General features: G+C 40.1%; 1 protein-coding gene across 1 annotated transcript; it reads right to left on the reverse strand.

The window, feature by feature from the left end:
* Window positions 1–26: 26 nt before the first annotated feature.
* On the reverse strand, window positions 27–11,007 carry lysmd2 (LysM, putative peptidoglycan-binding, domain containing 2). Its single transcript, XM_088922425.1, has 3 exons — window positions 10,738–11,007; window positions 8,975–9,333; window positions 27–1,234 (listed from the first exon to the last, which is right to left on the reverse strand). The coding sequence occupies exons 1-3, from the start codon at window positions 10,981–10,983 to the stop codon at window positions 1,180–1,182; spliced, it is 660 nt and encodes a 219-aa protein (XP_088778551.1). The 5' UTR covers window positions 10,984–11,007; the 3' UTR covers window positions 27–1,179.
* Between the last annotated feature and the right edge of the window lie 10,497 nt (window positions 11,008–21,504).

Below are 21,504 nucleotides of genomic sequence, written 5' to 3' on the forward strand. Positions count from 1 at the left end.
TTTCAATGCAGACAGAGCAAGAAAAAGTTTTTTTTTGTGATTTAATGAGACGCAGCAGAAAGTTACAATTTAACTGCTTTAGAATATTTTAACTGCTTCATACCTTTCAATGTACATTATTAACAGATACCCACTAATGACAACTGCAAAGACAGTAACAATTGCCAATTACAAGTTAGTAAATGCATCTAAAAAAGGCATATTGAGAAGTATATGAACATGACTCTTAAATGCCTTCACAATACGCATATTTTGTCACTATGTACACATTTGTCTGTGTGAGGAAAACTAACATTTACATTGATAGTGAACATTTAACATCACAGACTATGTCCTTCTTTGTCTGATCAACTATTGCCCCCTCCCCTAACCAAAAAAACCAAAGGAAGGGGGAACAAAAAATTCCAGAAACAAGTTTGTTGAAAGGATTTCAGAACAGTCAAGTTTATTGATATTCAAAACCATAAGTAACAATCAAAGCACAATAACACCGAACCCAAGCCAAGAAGGTTTATAACTTGACGCACCACACACAAACCAACACATGCATACTTCAAAATAGAATTAACCCTCTCAAAGCATGACTTTAAATAGGCAAATGAGAAATTAAGGTGTCCATGCACCCACAGCTTATTCAAAATCAGTGTTACATGGCTGAAGAAGGAAGGAATATATTGATAGGAATGCTACATATTCAGGAAAGAAAGAACAGTTAATATAGTAAAGGGATATATTGTATAGATACTGCATGGGTACAGTGCTAATATCAGTTTTCTAACATGCTAATCTGTAATATTATAGTAAATGTGAAGAGTTCACAAGAGGTACTCTGTACAGTAGAGGTTATTAGACACCTGTTTTGTGGCACATGTAGTGAAAGCTCTCAGCGGAAACAAGCCGTGGGTGCCTGGAACAACAACGTACACTCTCGCCAATAAAAGTAAGGACCTGGGATTAAAAATAAGACTTTAAAAAAGGCAAAGCAGAACAGCTCAGTGCAAATCCATGGACAGAAAGTCCTGTTCCATAATTTGGTCAACGCAAATTAGAAAAACAAATGACAAATGTGCCGAATATTTCAGCTGTCACTGCTCCAGATTTCACCATTGGCTGTCCAGGTAAACAAAGAAACACTTTCATCTTCAAATCCTGGGTCTCCTACGTCAGCTGTCAATCGATTTAATCAATACTCTGGTATGAAGATGCTGCATGTGGCGCCTCTTCCCCCTTGTGTCTGCAAGCACAAAAGAAGAAATAAAATATTGTTTTCATTCACGGATGTTTAACACAACAGCCACATACTACAATCCGGCTAATTCGCAAACAAATAAATGGATACAATCCAATACCCACTCTACTGGCGCAGACTGACAGAGATATTACTTTTGACGCTCTCACGTGGAATTGAAATGAAATGGCTTGTTTTGATAGGAAGTGAGGTATTCTGCACTGAGAGAACAGATTCCTCCTCCGCACAGGGCTGATGGCCTGCTGCTCTTCAAACAGGGCTCATTTGGCACTGAGCCTGCTGCAGAAGGCGACATCACCCCTTGGAAGCTGGATAGTGCTGCTAGTCCCTTCTGGGGCTGGAGGTCTGGTCAAGGTGTAGTGGAATTCTGGGGAATGGCACTGCATAGCACTGAAACTGCACTCAGGCTACACACATCACACGCCTGGGACACACACTAGCAGTGCACTGGTGCATGTTCCCTAAAACTGTGGCCTCCGTTGGTTTTTGTTTCTGTTGCGGTCTCTTATTTTTTTTTACTGATAACCTCTAGGGGTTTAAAGATATCTCGCAAACCTACCGGACTACAAGCTCTCGAGCAACAGGTACATCTGTAGGCCTTTTTGAAAACCCCACCTCCCAAAAACACAAGGAGAACGAAAATGGCAAAACAAGCGCCACCTTACAATGTGTTTTTTTTCCCTCTTTTGTCTAGAAATCTTTATTTTCACTGAACAGCATCAAGCATGAGTTGCACTGTGAATGTTAGTAATAGGTGCCTTTCACACCCAGAGACCTGGTATGTATTTTGGAAGTGTGAGAGCTTTTCTGAGCCTTGTTGAGCTTCACGTGTTGGTGCCAAAACTTTGAGAATTGCTTAATAAAACTTATCTTGGAGTACAGAGTGCGAGTCCAGCTGACTCTACTAATTATGCCGCTTTTTATCTGGACAGCATCTCCAAAATATCTGTCTGATCACTCTTTTATTCTCTCTCCCTCCACCTCCCTTTGCACAGTTTGACACTTCTACTGCAGTCACGCTTATGTGACACCTCCTGCCACTGAGCCCAGCTAGCCCCACTCTCGACAGTACACAGAACATGGGCCGCACGTGGTAATTCCACAAGAGCAGAAAGTTGACTCACTGTGACTCGTGTTATCGCCAGCTCCCAGAACAATACTGCTGCCATTACACTTTCTTTTTTTGTTACTTATGTTTTTTTTTGTTTTTTTGTAAGAACAAACATAGGTAATCAGAAACAAAAAAGAAAAAGGTTGCCAGTCATCTCAAAACCTCAAGTATTCCAAATATAAATGAGTATAAAGTCTGTCATTTATCATTCTTTTGCATTTTTACAGAGGTTAAAAAGGTGAAGGAAGGTGAAGAAAAAAAAGAACAAGCTTCCAAAAACATACAATCATTATCAATAGGTAATGTAAATAATCCGTCTCTCCCAATCTCTCTCAAAAATCTCCTTCTGGAGTCTTAACCGAAAGGTTAATTTTTCCATTTCATAAATCCCTGGCACTTGCTTATGGCATCATTCCTTTTCAGACATCTTAAATCAAAGAATCTTAAAAATATGTTTTATTTCTGTGTCCTGTAAGCCATTAATCAACCTAAAACTAAAGGCTGGAAAAGGTCATGCTTTGGGGTTGTTGCGGACACTCTACCGAAAACCTGTCTACCTTCATACGTCCTTCAGTTATAAATAGCACATCCGGCTACTACCTGACCTAGAACATCCTCCTGAAAGCTCCAGAAGCACATAAGCCACCCTCTATGAAACAGGATAGAGCTCCACTTTAATTTGTGAATAAGCTTTATTATTTATTCACCAGTAACCTGTTCAGCCTGAAAGACAGCCAATTAATTCAAAAGGCCTACTGCTGTCCGCGGTCATCGTAAGAGAGAGACAATAATAAATCTGAAAAGCATATTTTTATAACAAAATCATTCAGACTTCTCTGTAGAGTATGGGAAACCATTGATTAATTTTGCTTAATAAAACAGATAAAAAGATATACACCCAGTAAAATTTGTGATTATAATTGGGGTAATTAATTTCTATAAATTCCACTCAACTTTCAAAACTAGGCTCAGACTACAATAAAGAACATTTACAAACGAGAGAAGGCCATTGAGCCTAACAAGCTTACTCGGTAGTTAGTACCTAACTGATGCCAGGAATTCATCCAGCCGTGTCTTGAAAGACTGCAAGATTTTGATGTAAACAATGCCGTGTGAATTGTTCCTTAGCCCCCTAACTCTCTGTGTGGAGCATGAGTGTCTCTCTGTTCTTATTTGCTATTCTGTTCTTACATATAGCTTCCTGCTGGCACAATGAGACCTGCCTGCTGCCTTTATTACACAGTTCTATGATCTCTGACATACGAGCAAACGCCAATAAACTAGGAAACCTTTTTGCCATTTCAGAGTGTCTTTTTTCAAATACAAGGCATTTCCTCTTCTCAAATGACAGAACATAATGACAGAAATGCTGTAAAAGCCAAAAGCATTCAGCAATGACAATAGAGAAGGAAGGCTTCTTGAGCTGAGTCAATGATTCACAGCGTGGCCCGGCTTTTCCTCCCATTAAAACAGCACATTAACTTCCACTGCTGCTTGGATCAAACATTTGAACAAAATATTAGAGCACTGCCATGAAACATATTTCAGTGCCATGCCAGTGTAATATTCAAACGACACTGTGACAAAACATGCCAGCATGTCTCCATGAAAACCATAGGGACATCTGTATGGCCGTATGGACAAGAGAAACAACAAATCAAGATGGTAATTTCAAATCAAATTTAACATTTTTAAAAGTTTATTTTATTGCTTTGTTTCAATATTATTTAATATATGAAACCCACACAACAGAACCTTTCACAGAAAATGTGGACCTTCTATCAGATTTGATTTTTTTTTAAAAAACTACGTATTTCTTTCCAATTCTCTTCTTAAGAATACAGGAGCTTTTTGTGCTTCTGAGTGGTCAGATTTTCATCAGAGCAGTAGTTCAGAATTCGAACAGAGCCATCAGTTAACCAACAGCTTCTTCCTTGTCATGTGACAGCTTCGTGGAAACTGTTGCTTGGGGCAACATCGTGTCATACCAGTATCAGCTATGGAAGGAAGGCTGCCTAGCATGGATCTTTACAAAAATAATAGAAACAGCGAGGCAGCAGTGCCACCGTGTCATGGAAATTTGCAGTTACGATGCACTCTGCTGACAGTCTGTTACACAGGGAATAGAAATGCACAGCTTCACAGCCTGAAACTTGATAAGACAACTTTTACACAGTTTTCAAATGACTAAAAAGTGCACGGTAAGTATTACACTGAAAAAGAATAATAAGAAAAAATAATAATCACCCTCATCACCAGTCCACGCTACTGCACAACATATTCATTTCAATGTACTGTCCAGTGTTCACTATTCGAAAATGAACCACAGAGCAGACAATATCTAGAATTCTCTCTCACCACTCCAGAGAAGCAGAGTTTCTTAATAGAGTAAAGTACTTCCACTGTACCATCCATTAGTGCTTAGAGGTTTAAAACTGAGAACAAGAAGCAGGTCTTTACCCAAAGGGTTGTGGGAGAATGGAACAAGCTATCAGACATGTTGTTGAAGCCAACACTCTGGCTTTTTTCCTCAAAGACGCATTGATGAAATCTTTCCATTAATTAGCTACTAACTATCAGATGGGCTCGATGGGTTGAATTAATCCTCTTTTTTTGCAACTTTACATTTTTAAATTCATTTCTACAACTGAGCGTCCCGCCCCATGCAGCAAGCACCATGGGTGATCAATCTCCCTTATTTCTGTTAGGCTGTTATAAGATCTAGAACTTAAAAAGTAATTTTAAAAGAAAAAAAAACTCAACATTTTGTGGAAACTGTTGGCCTTTTATTTATATCCAGGAAAACCCTCCCACTTTATTCCAGGAAATAACCCTTTTTCAAAATGACAATGTCTCTTCACTTGTGAGGATGCATTTTATTCACTGAGTCTTGCGTTTATACCAGTCACTTTACCCTTTCTTACATTTCACCCTTCTGGGGGGCTTAGCCTTCCAAATTAACTTACCGCTGCAAAAACACAAATATTTTCACAAATATTTTTAACTCCGGTAACATAAAAAGACCAGCTTGCGTACAAATCTACAAACCTTCTCTGCACATCATGACCAAAAAAGTAGACATTTATCTGAAAAAACATTCTATAAGTATTTTTTTCTACGAAAGGAGACAAAACCAGAGACTTTATTGCGGAGAGAGCCGCAATGATCGATGAACCTGCTTCTGCTTTCTCAAGCCTTAATTCAATTCGGCTGGCGGGTTTTGGTACAGATTTGTCAGAGCCCTTCTCCAGTCCTGACAGCAACAGAGAGAAACTGAAAGTCTCTTGGGGTGCAGCCTTCTGAAAAATCTCAGGGCTCACAGTATGGCTGGCAGAGAGTCTTGGCAGTTACAAGCATAGCCACACTATGGGGAGCAGGAAAAGAGTGGGGGAAATCACCGACGGTCCCTTAACACCCCCGACAAGGTGCAGGCAACTTCCAGCTTGAAACCAAGCGCACAAGCACTAATTAGATTTTATTTTAAGAAATCACCCCAGTCTCCCGTCTCAGCCTATTGTCAATTATCAGAGACTATGGTTGAAAACATGAACTGACTTAAGTACAAACTTCTAGCTTGTGACCATTTGGTAGTTATTAGATAGTTGATCCAAGCATCTTATCCGGCCATTACCTAGAAGAAGCCAGAATATCAACTTTAACAACGTGGCTGGGTAGGCGATTCGACACTCCCACAACCCTTTGTGTAAAGCAGTGCCTAAAACACCAGAGTAAAGAACAAGAGAAGCCTGGTTGAAGGATTCTAATACTGTATGTATCTGCCTTGATATGCAGCCATATCACCCTGAAACTCACAACTGGCAACCCACTGAAGCTCAGTACCTGGATGGGAGACCTTCTGGGAAAAACTAAGGTTACTGCTGGAAGAGGTGTTAGTGGGGCCAGCAGGGGGCGCTCACCCAGTGGTCCGTGTGGGTCCTAATGCCCTAGTATAGTGGCGGGGACACTATACTGTAAAAAGGTGCCGTCCTTCGAATGAGATGTAAAACTGAGGTCCTGACTCTCTGTGGTCATTAAAAATCCCAGGGCATTTCTCGAAAAGAGTAATGATGTCACCCCGGCGTCCTGGCAAAATTTTCAATTGGTCCTTACCAATTACCTTACCTTATCATGGCCTCCTAATTATCCCCCATCTATGAATTGGCTTCATTGGTCTGTTCTCCTCCCCACTAATAGCTGAAGTGTGGTGAGCGTTCTGGCGCACTATGGCTGCCATCGCATCATCCAGGTGGATGCTGCACATTGGAAGAGTTCCATTTACCTATAAAGCACTTTGAGTGGAGTGTCCAGAAGGTGTAATATATACGTGTACGCAATTATTATTATCTGTCTTCTATTTTTCTATTATGACAGGAACACACTCATATGACACTAGACTGATAAATTCTCACCATCTGAATCATAAGGCCTCTGTGACTTACTAAGTCTGACTGAGTAATGAACCTTAAAAATGGTCTGAGACTTTCCATGCCCAGACCATATCCAAGACCCCAACACCAGGCCGATCCCCTCACCTTCAACCATCTCTAACCATGATCACAAACACAGCAACAGCATGGCTCTAGTCCATCAAATCCACCCATTACTCCAATCCTCAGATCATAAACTTTAACCCACAGTTTTCACCCTAGCCAAACACAGAGCGTAATGATAATCCTAACATAAAACCACTGTTGAAACGGTTAAACTTGTGCCTAATGATACATAGCTGTGTAGCTAGAGGGTCTCCTTCAGTTCTGGAGCCACTCAGTTGAGCTATTGGATTCACTTAGAACCCTGGCAAGTTAAGAAAAACTTTGCCATTTCCAGAGCATTAAAAAAGATTTTTGTGTTGTTTGCAATAAGACAGCCAGCAGCTATATCATCCTGTAACTCACAACTAGCAGCCCACTGGAGCCCAGCAGTGTGAGCCTGGCCAGTACCTGGATAGCAGACCTTCTGGGAAAGCTAAGGTTGCTGCTGGCGGAGGTGTTAGTGGGGCCAGTAGGGGGAGCTCACTCTGCGGTCTATGTGGGTCCTAATGTCCCAGTATAGTGACAGGGACACCATACTGTAAAAAAAAAAAGGTGCCATCCTTCAGATTAGAAGTAGAACCGAGGCGGTCCTGACTCCCTATGGTCATAAATGCCAGGATGTTTCTAGAAAAGAGTAAGGGTGTTAAACTGGCCAAATTTCCCCCTGGCCTTTACTAATCTTGGCCTCCTAATAATCCCCATCTATGAATTGGCTTCATCACTCTGCTCTTCTCCCCACTGATAGTGTAGTGAGTGTACTGGTGCACATTGGTGGCTGTCACATCATCCAGGTGTGGATGCACATTGGTGGTGGTGGAGGGGAGTCCCTATGACCTGTAAAGCGCTTTGAGAGGAGTGTCCAGAACAGCACTATATAAGTGTAAGGAAATAATAACAAGACAGTTGGGCTTAGATTTGTGATCCTCCCTCTATAAGTTCTCAACCAGTTATCCAAATATCCGCTCATCATCAAAAAGCCTCTTATTCTTCGTGAGGGTCACAGACATTCCTGGCAGCATAGGACACAAGGTGGGACTGCACCACAAAAGGGATTACGAACACCAATAAACCCAGATAGCCTGTTTGTACAATGTGTGAGCAACCCAGAGCACATAGAAAACATGCAGGCAGAGGGAGAACTGCACATAGACGTTATACATGTGAAAGGCACAAAGCATATACACAACAGCAGCTGACTGGGAGTGCTCTGGTGGCCTAAAAAGAGACTGAATTGACCCCAAACTGTCCTAGATTTGAGATACCTAGTGCAGTGTATAGACAATATGATGGGTTTACAATTATATTGAAGAAAAAAAGGCATTTCTTTTAACTATAACCTTGAAAAATACTGAAGCTCATTTCACTGCATTGTAAGAACTCCATAGTCAGTGCCAAGACAGCAAAGTGTGGCTGCAGAAGTGAAGGACCTCCTAGGTATCACCTGTCTCTCCAAAGCTTCTAGTCACCTCCCCTTTAACTGGTGGTGAATCTTAGAGTAACAACCCTGCTCCTTCCACACCCCACACTTCCATTCAATTACAATATCAAACAGGCGAGACACAGGAACTCAATGGCTTCCAGAAACAAGGCAAACAGAGGCTGGGGATGCACAGCTCAGGACCTCTAGATCCTCTTTGTCGTGAGAACACATGCACATACAGCATTGTGCTATAGGAAGAGATTGGCTGGCAGGCGACGATTAAAAAGGTGGATAAAATGCCTTCCTTGTGCTCAAAAGCCACACAGGTTTTTTCACTTGCTTATGTTATTGCAGAGGTGGCGAGATTGTTACACTTTCATTCTGTAGCGGCTGTGCATGCAACGCAAAGCCCTGACAGGAGAAAGGGATGCGGAGCCATTCAACACCTGACTGAAGAATGAACAGGAGGAGCAGAGAGGCAGGTCTAGACTGGATCCATCTGAAGAACAAAACTTGCTCGGCCAAAACCTTTCCTACATGCTTTCATGGGTACTGGTTTTTTTTTTACCATTTCCTATTCTGCCACAACCAGTAATATTTTCCTTCATTCGGCCTTCCTGAACGTCATACAGTAGGTCATTTTGTTATGATTAAAATCTTACCCGATATCGTCCTTTTTCAGTTTCCTAGCAGCCTGTTTCGAGAGTTTGATTTGCAAGTCCAGTCTGTGTAAGTAGTCTTTAGCTGACAGCTCCTCAGGCTGAGTGGCCCGGCTGTCTGGTTCCTGGGGGCTCGGAGCAGCAGAAGTGGATGAAGATGAGCTACCCTCACCATCCTGCGTCACGCTGGGACACTCATATTTGGGTGTACAGCTGTCGCTGGCCTCGCTTTCTGGAGACTCTAGAGAGCTGAGTCCATTGAGCAGCGTGGATTTCTCCGAGAAGACTGGAATGCTCAGAGTCGTCCTTAAGAAGATACAATCATTACTGAAGAGCTTGTTTGCTCTTTTTATTTGTTCCATCTGAAAAAAAAAACAATGAAGAAAGAGAAAACTCAAGGTTTGACATTGCAGCAAAGGAAAGATTAATTCACCCAATCATTACCAGAGATGACATCTGAACTCAAGCACTTGGGTCAAGATCAAACAGACTGTTCAATTCGACTGTTACAGCCAAAACAGAAGATAAGATTAACATTAAAAGCAGACAGTATGCAACCATAAGTGCTAGAAAAATTTTGTAAAATACTGTATTGCAAACCAGAGAGCATTCTGAGCGTGTCTTGTTTCCCTTTATAATTGTGGATTTATTATACATCTTTATTAGATGAAAACATGAAGAAAAGGTAATACATTGAGCACCAGAATAAACACAACTGCAACAGATTCACAAAGTTATCATAAAGAAATTACAAGACCTGTTTTATATCAGATGAACTGACACAATAGGCATCCATGCAATTTCTAGTAACTTTTTTCCAATTCGGGGCTGTGGGGGAGCCAGAGCCTATCTGGCAACGATTACGAGGCAGGGAACGCCCTGGACAGGACGCCATTCCATCACAGGGCACACAGACACATCAGGGGCAATTTTCCCAGAAGCCAATTATCCTCCCAGCATGTCTTTGGACTGCGGGAGGAAATCGGAGCACCTGGAGGAAACCCACGCAAACACGGGGAGAATGTACAGACTCCACACAGACAGCACCCCAGCCATTGAACCCAGGGCACAAGCCCTGTGAGGCAGCAATGCTAAGCACTGCACCTCCCTGCTACCCCAGATCTCAACAAGTAAAGCAAACATTGAAATGCATCTCAGCTATAGTTAATATAGTCCTGAGTCTTGCCTGTAGTTATTTCTTAGTACAGTACAAATAAAATCTTATTTCATATTGCACCTGAATGCAATACACTGCACAATACAGAAGTAGGTAATGTTAATGTAATGTTCATTTCCTGTATTAACTGATTTTATCTATTTGAAATTGGAATGAATATATATATGTCCGCCTAGGAACGGGGTGATACCTGTAAACGATTCTTTGCATCACAATGTATATTTATGTTGCTAATAGACTGGTGCAGCTAGAACGAGTACAGAACTACTTCCTGGTACATAAGCATGCCCATATGGAAGCAGTTCCTTCTGTAGATGATGTCATGCACTGCACGAACAATATAGCTACGTTTTGAACATACTATATTTTATTAAGCTCCAGTGTTTAATCATATTCATAACAACCCGGCTGTGAATCTTTGGGAAACTGGGCGACAGTTCTTCTGTAAACAGTGAATGTCGCTGTGCTGGGTAAACCGGCGTGCTTACCCTAAGGCTCGCTGTGCCAAAGAAAACATTGTTATCTGCCCAGCAGATTTCTCTGTAAACAACAACCTGATCTTTTAAACATTTTGTTTGAAGATTCTTACCGTTACTCCGTATTTGAGAGCTATCCCTTGCAGGGTATCACTGGCCGCGACTCGGTGCACAATGTATTTCTCCGCCAGCGGGGCTGCAACGCTGGCCGTGCTACCGTAGGAACGGGTCTTGGTCCGGGCCAGGCTCTGCGACAGCTCGGTTTCGGATTCCGAACCGGAACGCGAGCGGGAAAAGACGGGTTGCCCGAACCGATCATCTCCATCCCTCAGCGGCAGCACTGGGGAGAACTCCGCCATCTTCTTTTCAATAAATAATGAAGCAGCTGTGTTTATGATACGGCTGATTCGTCCCAGTTAAAGAGATGCGCCGGCAAATTCAAACCGTGAGTTAAGGAGTAGCTGTTTCAAGAATAGTGTTGCCTGTGCGTGATTTCTGAAGAACTGTGCATTAGAATAGCATTCAGCGAAGAATGTTTTTTTTTAATTAAAAATTATGCTGCCAAAAAGGTCAGTTATTTTACACCTTTCTTTAATATGCTAATATATTGGTGGGAGGGATTTGCATAGCCTCATGCAAATACACAGATAGACATTATCTATCTCTCCTACCACCCACAGCCACAGTATCACATGTTGGTAAAAAATCTGAAGTTATCCTACATGCGCTTGACACCTATGATAATGGTTCAATTTTTTTAAAAAAACTAGAAAGACAAGTTTCCAGAAATACCGAGAAACTATCACGCAAAGAAAAAGAAACCCAGGCAGGAACAGAAACTGAAAACGACTTTGTTACTGACCTGTCTGTTTTGCCCTGATAATTCATGGCTGGGTGCCTTTTTCATGTGGTATAAATATAATCACTATATTATACAAGCCTTATACACGGCAAGTGAAAACAGTTTTGGCACATTAAAGTGACTTGTCAACAAGCAGCACAACCAGTAATGTGTTCATTTAGAGTGCATTTTTAGATCTTAGTGCCCTGAACAAGCTTAATACCAGCAATTAAGATGTAGTAATTAGCCAGATGAATACCAAGCAGCATCTACTACGCAGTATTTACTGACAGAAAATGCAGAACAGGACTGCTGTTTCTTTGGGCTCCACTGTAAAGATAAATTGCTATTCTTTTTGTCGGCCTGAAAGCAAAGCAGTTAAGGTGCAAATTACAAGAAGCAGAAACAAAGGATAGCTTCCTTAGATCTGTATGAGGAAATATGGGTGTATATGGGTTATTCATGGAAAGGATTGCGGCAACATAGAAACTGTCATGCATGTATAGGATGCATGGAAGGGCAGGACTTCACTCACGATAGGTCACCGGTCCATCACAATTTGCACGCACACACACAGTGACCATTTAGAGACTGCAGTTAACCTGGCCAGCAAGTCTTTGTCTGGAGCTCCCAGAGAAAACATGAAGACATGGGAACATGCAGACTCCACACAGAAAGCACCTCAAACCAGAATCAAACCTTGGATCAAAGATCTATACAGTAGCAACACTAATTGCCATGTCAAAATAGCATAAAAAATTATTAAGTCTTAATAATTACAACTGTCTTTGACCTTGTACATACTGTATTGTCCATCAGCAGCTTAAATTCATACTAATCTTAGCACTTTCAGACGATAATTGATTGAAGTAAAAAAGCAGATGTACATACACTGTACAGTCTCATTTCTACAGGTGCAGGGGCTGGAACCCTATCTTTAAGTGATATAAGGTAAGACAACCCTATAGGATACCCTAAATGTTCAATCAAGATTCTTAATTTAAACCACAGAAAGAACGCAAATCGAATTATGGATTAATGGATCATTCACTATTTGCAAAGCTAAAATTTAGTACCATCACATTATCTCAACACTCAACAACACTGTATTTTTGAAGCCAGAAGAGCAGGGAAAATGAATCAGTTCTATGTGAATTGATGAGAATGGCAAGTATCTGTCATCTTAGTGTGACTGGCATTACTCAGTGTCTTATATTAGATCCTATCCTAGTCTCCAGTTTTAAAAAAAACACCCTGATTATCTGTAACAAATCCTTGAAGTGTGTGGATATGTGGATATAATCTGTACTCTCCATGTGATCTGCTGAAGCCCGAGATGCTGTAAACGAGAAGCGTGTGAATGTGGACATTCAGGCACACAGCAATGGACAAAGTGTGGCTCTACATTGGTCCCATTCTTCAGGAAACAACAGCATGTAAAAATTGCACACTCTAAATGATGGCAACACATCAGTGCTCTCTTGTGAAAGAATACTCTTCAGACCTGTTTCATTGACAAACATGACAGGAAACGTCAGCCCTGCCACTGTTCTTTATGGTCAGTTTTTTTGTAGTATTATACTAGTGTTTCAGTCTGTCACTTGCGAAGAATTACACGACCTATAAACAATGAAAATAGCTTTTCCCAATACCAGTCTGGAAATGTTGGCAAAACCTTGCAGTTGTACAGAATCCCCTTAATTTAACCGATACAGTCAAAACTTTGAGGAATTAAAAGCTTATCTGGGTTTAAACAGCCCCAGAGGATTAAGCCACTTATCTGCATTGACCTTCCTTCAGACAGACCTACAAAAGGAAGGTGGAAAAAGACAGACCAAGCGTCAGGAGGAAGTACTCCACATGTCCTCTCAAACAGGTGCTGCTTAGCAGAAGAGCCTTTCTGACAGTGCTCCTCTGTCGATAGTGATTTTACTGGCCTTTTACCTAGGGTCACCTGTGAGTCATCATGAGCCGACACCATCTGCAAATGTCACTGTATCTGTGCCCTGTTGTTACTCATCTGTTATACATCATTGGCATCTGATGTAATTAGTTACTTTCTGGAGCACGTCAGGATGCACGTCAGATAAAGGAAGCTGTTATGCAATAGTCTAACCAAATCATTTTAAATGCTGTGTGTGCTCCAATCACAGTAATGGGGGGAAATGTATCAGGTGAATTGACTAGGGCAATATCTGCTTTCCACTTCGGTGAACAATACATTTATTTAATCATTTTCATATGTGTATTGTAGTTTGACAACTATATAAATATAGATTTTCATATTAAACTGTGTCCTATTTTTGTTATATAACATTTAATCAATACAGCATATAGCATATATTAAATATAAAATATACATTTCTCTATTCTTTAGATCTTATTTACACATGTATACAACCAGGCTGACAAAATGAGGCTGACTTTATTAATGAATGTGATAGCCATGCTTTGGTGAACCTAATCATAAGGGACAAGTGCACCTTATCAGACTCTGAAGGCTTGCATGCAAAGTACAGTGTTCTCCAATCTGTATTAAAAAACAGTAGCAACAGAAAACACTAGACATCTACAGGTTGACAGTTTGTGGATGACAAAACAATCAAAATGAGGAAATTTACACAAAACTAATTATTTTTCTGAAATACAAATTCTTGCTGCTTGCAAGCTAGCTCCTTACAAATAATGAATAAATGACTCACTCCTTGAAGTAATTGGGATCCCATAGCAACCAGTATTCCAGAGCACGGTTATGTTCCCTTATCAGGTAAACACCAAACCCCTGTCACAGACGCTACATTAAACAGAGCCCTGATTGTTATTGAAAATAGGATGTAACACAAAAACAAAACGAAAATGTTTCCTTTTGTTGTGATGATGTCTTCTTGCATTTGTAAGTATAATGAAAACAAGTATACAGTAGCTACTTTGAAGGAAAAATAAAGAAAGCAAAAAATAAAGAGCTCTATCTCCATAAAGAGAAATGGGTGAAGCATTCTGATTTTTTTAAAGGATTGTAGAATAGCTGTATTGTTTCATCATTAAACACGATTGTCAACATTGTATAAAAATTGTTACTTCACCTGTATATGTGCTCATTAAACAGGTTTATTACACAAAATATAATATAATAATATGGTGCCCTAACACAGGGGTCTGCAATCCTGGCTCTGGAGAGCCACAGTTCTGCGGATTTGTTGCAAACCTTAAACTGTCAATGAGCACAGATCTGGAAAGCTGGTACTGTAACTCCTCCTAACTCCATAGGTAACTCTTCCTAATTGAGAAGCTGATCCAATTAAATCCTTCAGAGCTTGGCTGAAATGAAAGACAAAGAACACTGTGGCACTCAAGGAAAGACGATGCACACCCTAGTCCCTAATACAACAAGTGCTATAAAAATACAATAAATGGTGACCAAATTAATATAACAGTTAAGAAATTATCTTCCCCAAAAAACAGATGTAAGATGGCAAGAACAAGACAACAAAACTCCTTTCACGGCCCTACTGAGCAAAATTACTGAATTTTAAAATACTTGCTTTCTCACATAGGCAGCTGAGATAACATGAAATGTTAGAGATTGCAAGAGACTCTAAAATCTCAAAATGGCATTGGCTGTGAAATCAATAGCAATATATATATATTCTTAAGGAAAAGAAAAGGTAGTTAACATGGAACAATTGCAGATATGGTTGAGAATTTGTGAAATTATCAGTTACACAGACATGATGTTTGCACTCACACTGATACTAATTGCACAAGGGCTCCTGATGTACAGCAAACAATAAATCAACCAAACAGCAAATATTGTGTCATCATTTTAAATGATGTGTTTGCTCCAATGACAGTAGTGGGGGAAATCATTTGGAAGTCATTTCTCCCCTATGACGTGTTCTGATTTCAGTAGCAGTGACTGTGAAGAGGTACCTGAGGACTGGGGTGGCATCCACTATTGACCTCTATTGGATAAAGTGGTTACAAAATGGATGGATGGTTTTGCTGGAAAGAAGCCTTGGTCTTGTCTCTTCCGGATTATGAGTTATCGAAGCTGAGAGACTTCTTCGACCAGTAAATGGATCTGTATATTGGCAAGGGCACCTTTGAGAATGGGAAAAGATCATGAAAACAAACCTTCCATTCTTAGTGATCCATACAATGCAGTAACAAATTACTGAGAATACACATTGGCATAGTGAAGGACAGTTTGCCTTAAGCTATAGTTAAAAATATGATTTGCTCAGCAGCTGTAAAAAGTTGCACCACATGAACCTGAACTAATCTGTCCCTGTAAAATCCAGATGTTGCTGGGAGGAAGCTGTTGTACATTTCAGTTGACTCCTCATCACTCAGACTGAATATACACACTACTGATGTCTTACTGCAGAACAGCTCCACCTACTGAGGGAATTCTCTCGGCGTTCCATTTCCAAAGAGGATCTTAGAAAGCCACAAAGAGGACTTCAAAATTATCTTTCAAAAATTGTAAAACAGCCCTCCTTGATAACTCCACTAAATTTCCGGCATATTTATGTTACAATGGCTTTTCGAAACATCTCAAGATGATCTTCCCCTTTTACTTTTACTCGCCAAATCCTATGTATATTTATTCATGACTGTGACTGAAAGTATCATTCTGATAAATATTGATGCAGGTATGCTTGAACTCAAAAGACTTTTTTACAAAAGACATTCTGCATCCCGGTAGCTGAAACCTTCAGACCAAGTTGCTTCAATAAATCCCTTCCCCATCTGTCAGGCCTGAAGTTTAAACTCTTAATCTACAGCTGCCTCATTGGGTTTAACACTTTCCACAAAGACCAGGCTGAATAACTGTAGCCAAGCCCCTTCTCCCCAAGGCCAGCAGTGGGTCTCCAAGACCCAACAAGTGGGTCTCTCATTACAGAAAATACAGGGGTACAAATCTGAAGGAAATCTCCTCCGACAGCTCAAAGGAAAGAGCACCAAAAGAAGAAAATCCTACACTTACATGGCAGGATTCTTGGAAGGAGCCCTTGTTCTATGGAAGGGCAGACCTACTCAGCTGCAGTATCCCACACACTGTGAGAGCTCCACGGTGCTCTTGTTAGGACCTCCTGTATAACGACACTCCTGCCATGCTGACAGAGATCCATGAAGATTGGGAACCATGCAAACCTATTCCTAGTGAATCAGTGTTTAAATTGGTTGATTCCGGATGCTTTTGTTAGCCCTCGGAATGCATCCGGTAGGAAAGTCGTGGGCTTGGTCTGTAAGGTCTAAAAATGGCATTTTTTCTTTCCAAAAAATTGGTATTAGTACACCTGGGGCCAAGGAACAAGTAATAGGTTTATTCCATGCTGAAAAGAGAAGAAAGAAAACACAACGTTTCGGCCGTGGAGCCTTCTTCAGTAAGTACTTCTTTGCAGTAAGTACTGGTTTAAACATTATTCCAATCGCTCAGTAAGTGAATAATAATGAGTTGTACCCATTGACATTTTGACCTTTCTCCCTTGTGGAATAATGACACTGCCCATTTCGTGGGTGATCAAATCTAACTGAGCATACTCACACCACACATATATTGCTGTAGGGATGTGTAATTAAAATATACAATGTCATTCTAAAGCTCTCAATCAGACTAATGTGCAAAGACTGTCTGCACTGACACAGCCAAGCAACTATCAGTAAGTTCATACCTGATAATTACCTTTTGTTTTATTTTCCACTGTAGAAGGAGCGCAAATTAATGTAACAATATATATATAAAAATCTTTGAAGGTTACATCCCTCATCACTGAACAACCAAACCTATTATTTAAAATACAGCAACTGCCTATAAAATGTTATTAGATGTAGCCTACACCTGTTAATCTGAAAAGGAAATAAGTAAATTAATAAAATTGAGATTTTAAAAACATTCATTAGTCATATGAATTAATGCAAAGAAGGAACCAACGTTTAATATTATTCATTACAAAAGCAGACTACATAGACTCAGTGACCTTATACTGAGCTGACAAATGAAAACAGTGAATTATTACAGTACTGGAACACCATATGGACTGCAGGAGCCAGCTGCTTCCCTCTAATCCAGCCTCTTACACGGGAACCTGTTTAAACAGGTTGGGTGTATTTGAGGACAGCTGGCATAGAAAACTTTACTATGCGGGTAAGCTATGGAAAGCAGGTTTCTATGGCCTTAGAATTTCATAGTGTAGGTGGAGTATTTTTAAGTACAAAAATGGTACAGAAATCTGTGCCATGGTGGTACTGTACTAGGCCCTGGGTTCAGTTCTGGATCTGAGGTGCTGTACCATATGTGTGGAGTTTTCTGGACCTGAGGTGCTGTACCATATTTGTGTTCACAAAGTTCCCACAGTCCAAAGACATACTGGTAGCTTAATTGGCTTCTGAGACAATTTGTCCTGGTGTGAGTGTGTCTGTGGGTGCATTGCAATGAACTGGCATCTCTTTCAGGGTATACCCCACCTTGTGCCCATTGCTAGCCGGGACAGGCCCTTTCTAAGGTGGTTAGAAAATGAAGAGATGGATGGAAATTTCACAAATAATACCAAATGGTAAAGTTTTTCATCCCTGGGATTTTCCTTCTTTACCATTTGTAAGGTCTTGTTTTAATGGTTGTCTCCACCAATATATACAGTAGTGTGTTATAATCTCAGTTTCTCAAACCAGCTACAATAGATGTCAAAGTAGTTCCTTAATTTTTAAAGAATACAATGTTCATGTAATTTAATTTTTTTACTTTCCTGGGAGAATTCAGCATTGTCTCTATACCATCTCATTCCCTGCACAGACCACGGAAATGTGTGTGTATGCTAGGATTTTAATTATGCAGGTGCTTTTTCTTTCAAATAGGCCTTTAGATTTATTTATTTTGTGAAAGAAGAATGCATCTTTTCAGCATTGACCCTTTATGCCACTGTTAATCTGTAACTTCATCTGTGTGACTATTTGTGTTAACATTTTGCAAAACTGCTTACTTTGAAGTTTGTGCAAGAGTGTTAGATTCGTAATCTCAACATCTGGTGTGGAAATAAAGACAGTGCAGAGGGCCTGACGATAGAATGGAAAATCACCAAACGTTTCTTAATACATATAAAAGACAATGGACAAATAACAACTTTTAGAATATGAATATACAATGGTTGCAATAAGCAAAATAACAGATGCATCAAGAGACATCAATTGATTAATAATGAAGAGACACCCTGAGATCAAGGGGGTGGTTATAGTTCATGTGAGATGATAATGGATATAAATCCACAACAGGGAAATTATACTATTAATGCATGAGGCAAAAGGGTGCAATTTACTTTCATCTAATGCACCATCCTCTTCCTTTCTGCCCAAAGTAAGTCACACAAAAGGACAATGGTGAAATAACTCACTGTGCTACAGTTTTCACTGGGTTACCTCTGGGAGACAATGAAAAGCACCTGTATCAGGCTCCTTATTTTCATTCGGCTCATGGGTCTGTGTTGTTTTGAACCATCAAGAGTGCCCCTGCAAAGTCTTTTAAACATTTATCTACAAAGCAGTTTGTTTTGATGGTTTGGTGTTTTATTTTGCATTTTTAATTAAAGAATGGAGGTTTAGTTTGATGAAGCAACACAAATATTTTAAATGTTTTGATGTGCTCACTCCTTCGTGCAAGTTTGTTCAAAACAAACTACAGGGGCCCTTTTTTCTCGTGTTCTGTGCTCACTGATCTAATAGCCAATGACATTTCAATATGTTCACATCTGACATCAGCATTTTACTGCCTATGGTATCAGAGCTCTCAGCACAGGAGCACAATCTGGATCTGAGGTTAAAAACAGGTCCTGCTACATGACTCTGAGTGTAGTGCCTGCTCAGACACAAGGGAGAAGTCAAATATAGTTCTTTATTTAGATCAAATGACATTTACTAACACCACCACTCCTACGTAAAGTAAATTATGAAGGGGGTGCAGTGCATGTGCTCGGTAAATTAACTGCAGAAAGCATTTAATTCATGAAATCCTATCTCTGCTATAATGGGGATAAGCTGTTTGGGCATGAAAAAGCAAACAGGGTACTCATTGACTATGTGCCAAAATGAAGTTTGCTCAAGGAAGTTACAATGGTAAAAGGGTAAGTATGCTCAGTCCCTGTGTGACTCGGTGAGCTTCACTAGCACATCAGCAATCATTAGTGGCCCATCTGCTACCGCAGGCTTAAGTTATAGAATAGGGCTATCCATCATACTGATTTATTCCTAATAGATGCAATTAACCTGCTTCAAAGGAGCTGTACAAAGATGATATGAGGTGAACATGCTTTAAAGTAGCCAAAAGCTCGCCTTACTGGTTGAAATGTATACAAAACAGCCGACTATGAGGTGACACATTTAGGCTGGTTGGTCTCTTCATACAGATCAAATAAAATAGGTGTAGTCATCAGTGGAAAAAAACCAACAGCCTTGAAACATTTTATATTGTATAGTATTAGAAGAGAATCAGAATTTGTGAGGCATATGAGGTTTACTTCTTAGTGTCTTAACACTTGCACTTAAAAGGATAAGTGGTCACAATAAATACATGTATTAAAGATCATAGAAACAGGTGAGGACTTTCAATGACGTTTCTTCTTTTCTCTTCTTCTGCTTCTTCCTTCTCCTCAATCTCCTTAGTACCATGAGTGAAGGCTCTCAGCTATTAATATTGGGTGCGGGGATACACAGAAACTGTTCTTAAACATTAGCATGGGGAGATCATGGAAGGTAGTGGGTCTAACGGGTCCCACTGAAACCCCCACTTCCAAAGACTCAGAACACATTTGAGTTTTGATTAATTTATTAAGTTAATTGGTTTGGGGGAAAGTCAGGAACAGCCAACTTTGGTCTCAGAGAGCTGCATTGCATTCTCATTTCAGTTGACCTGTAAACTACTTAACTGAGCAAATCATACGCTTAACTGGTCAAAGGAAAAATGTCTCAAGTGTTTGGAAATTGATTATTTGAGGGTGACCCTGTAGAAGCTACTGGACTGTGGCTCAGCACATCCAGGCCCAGGTTAATTTCATAGACATAATGAAATTACAAAAGTAATAATGTTATAATGTTATTACTTTCACTTGCCATGTTTATGCACATGAGGGCTTAAAGCTCATGTTCAATATTCTCAAAGTTTAATATCTGATTTCAGTGACTCAGAAAAAATTAAATCCATATTAAACCCTCCCTCTATTAAACAATAGCTGACTGAGACCTCAGTCCTCAGGCCACAGTAATGGTAATTAGGTAGATTTAAGTCAAACCGAGTGGTTGTTATGACGATTTTGCTGTATTGGATAAATCATGGCCTTTGTGCCTGCTGCCTGCCCTGCTGGCTTTGTTCTTTTAAAGCCTGTAAGCAGATGTACATGAAATGAAATCCCTCCGGTCTCGCTAACCTTGTTCATGAGGCTTATCAAACCACAGGTAATGCGATAAAGATGTAGGTTGCTGGACTGCCATGACACTGAAAAACATATTCCTTTTGTAAACGACTTCACCGCCTCAGATGGAAATCATAGCCGAGTCGTGAAGGCTTTCTGAATTGTATTCATTTTTTAAATATCTCTAAATCATTGTGGGGTCCACATATAGTCCTTTAATCTATCAACACACCTATTAATAGAAAGTCTCTTAAACTGGTAAAGATCACAGCATGTTGGAGTCTACCCTGGAAGCAGGGGTTCGAGTGAGAGCACACAATGGCTCTTCCCCTGAATGGGACACCAAGCCATTGCAGGGCCACAGGGAAAGGAAAAATTTAAAGCAGCCGGCCAAACCCAGATTTAACCAATAGTTTGTTTTCTTCAAGAAGGCAACATTAAACATATCCCTGTCCTCAAAAGTGCCTATTGTCTGGAATTTCCAATCCAGAAATTCAGAAGTAAAATTAAGTGAGATTGTTCATTCGTAATGTTAGATGGATAAAACGCCTTTTGCTACACACTGAACATTGACTGAACACATGTTCATTAGCATAGTAAAACTGTATAAAAAGTAACCATGCTAAATTTCAATACGA

This window comes from Atractosteus spatula, chromosome 7 (genome assembly GCF_055471065.1).
Source record: "Atractosteus spatula isolate fAtrSpa1 chromosome 7, fAtrSpa1.hap1, whole genome shotgun sequence".
Taxonomy (NCBI): domain Eukaryota; kingdom Metazoa; phylum Chordata; class Actinopteri; order Semionotiformes; family Lepisosteidae; genus Atractosteus; species Atractosteus spatula.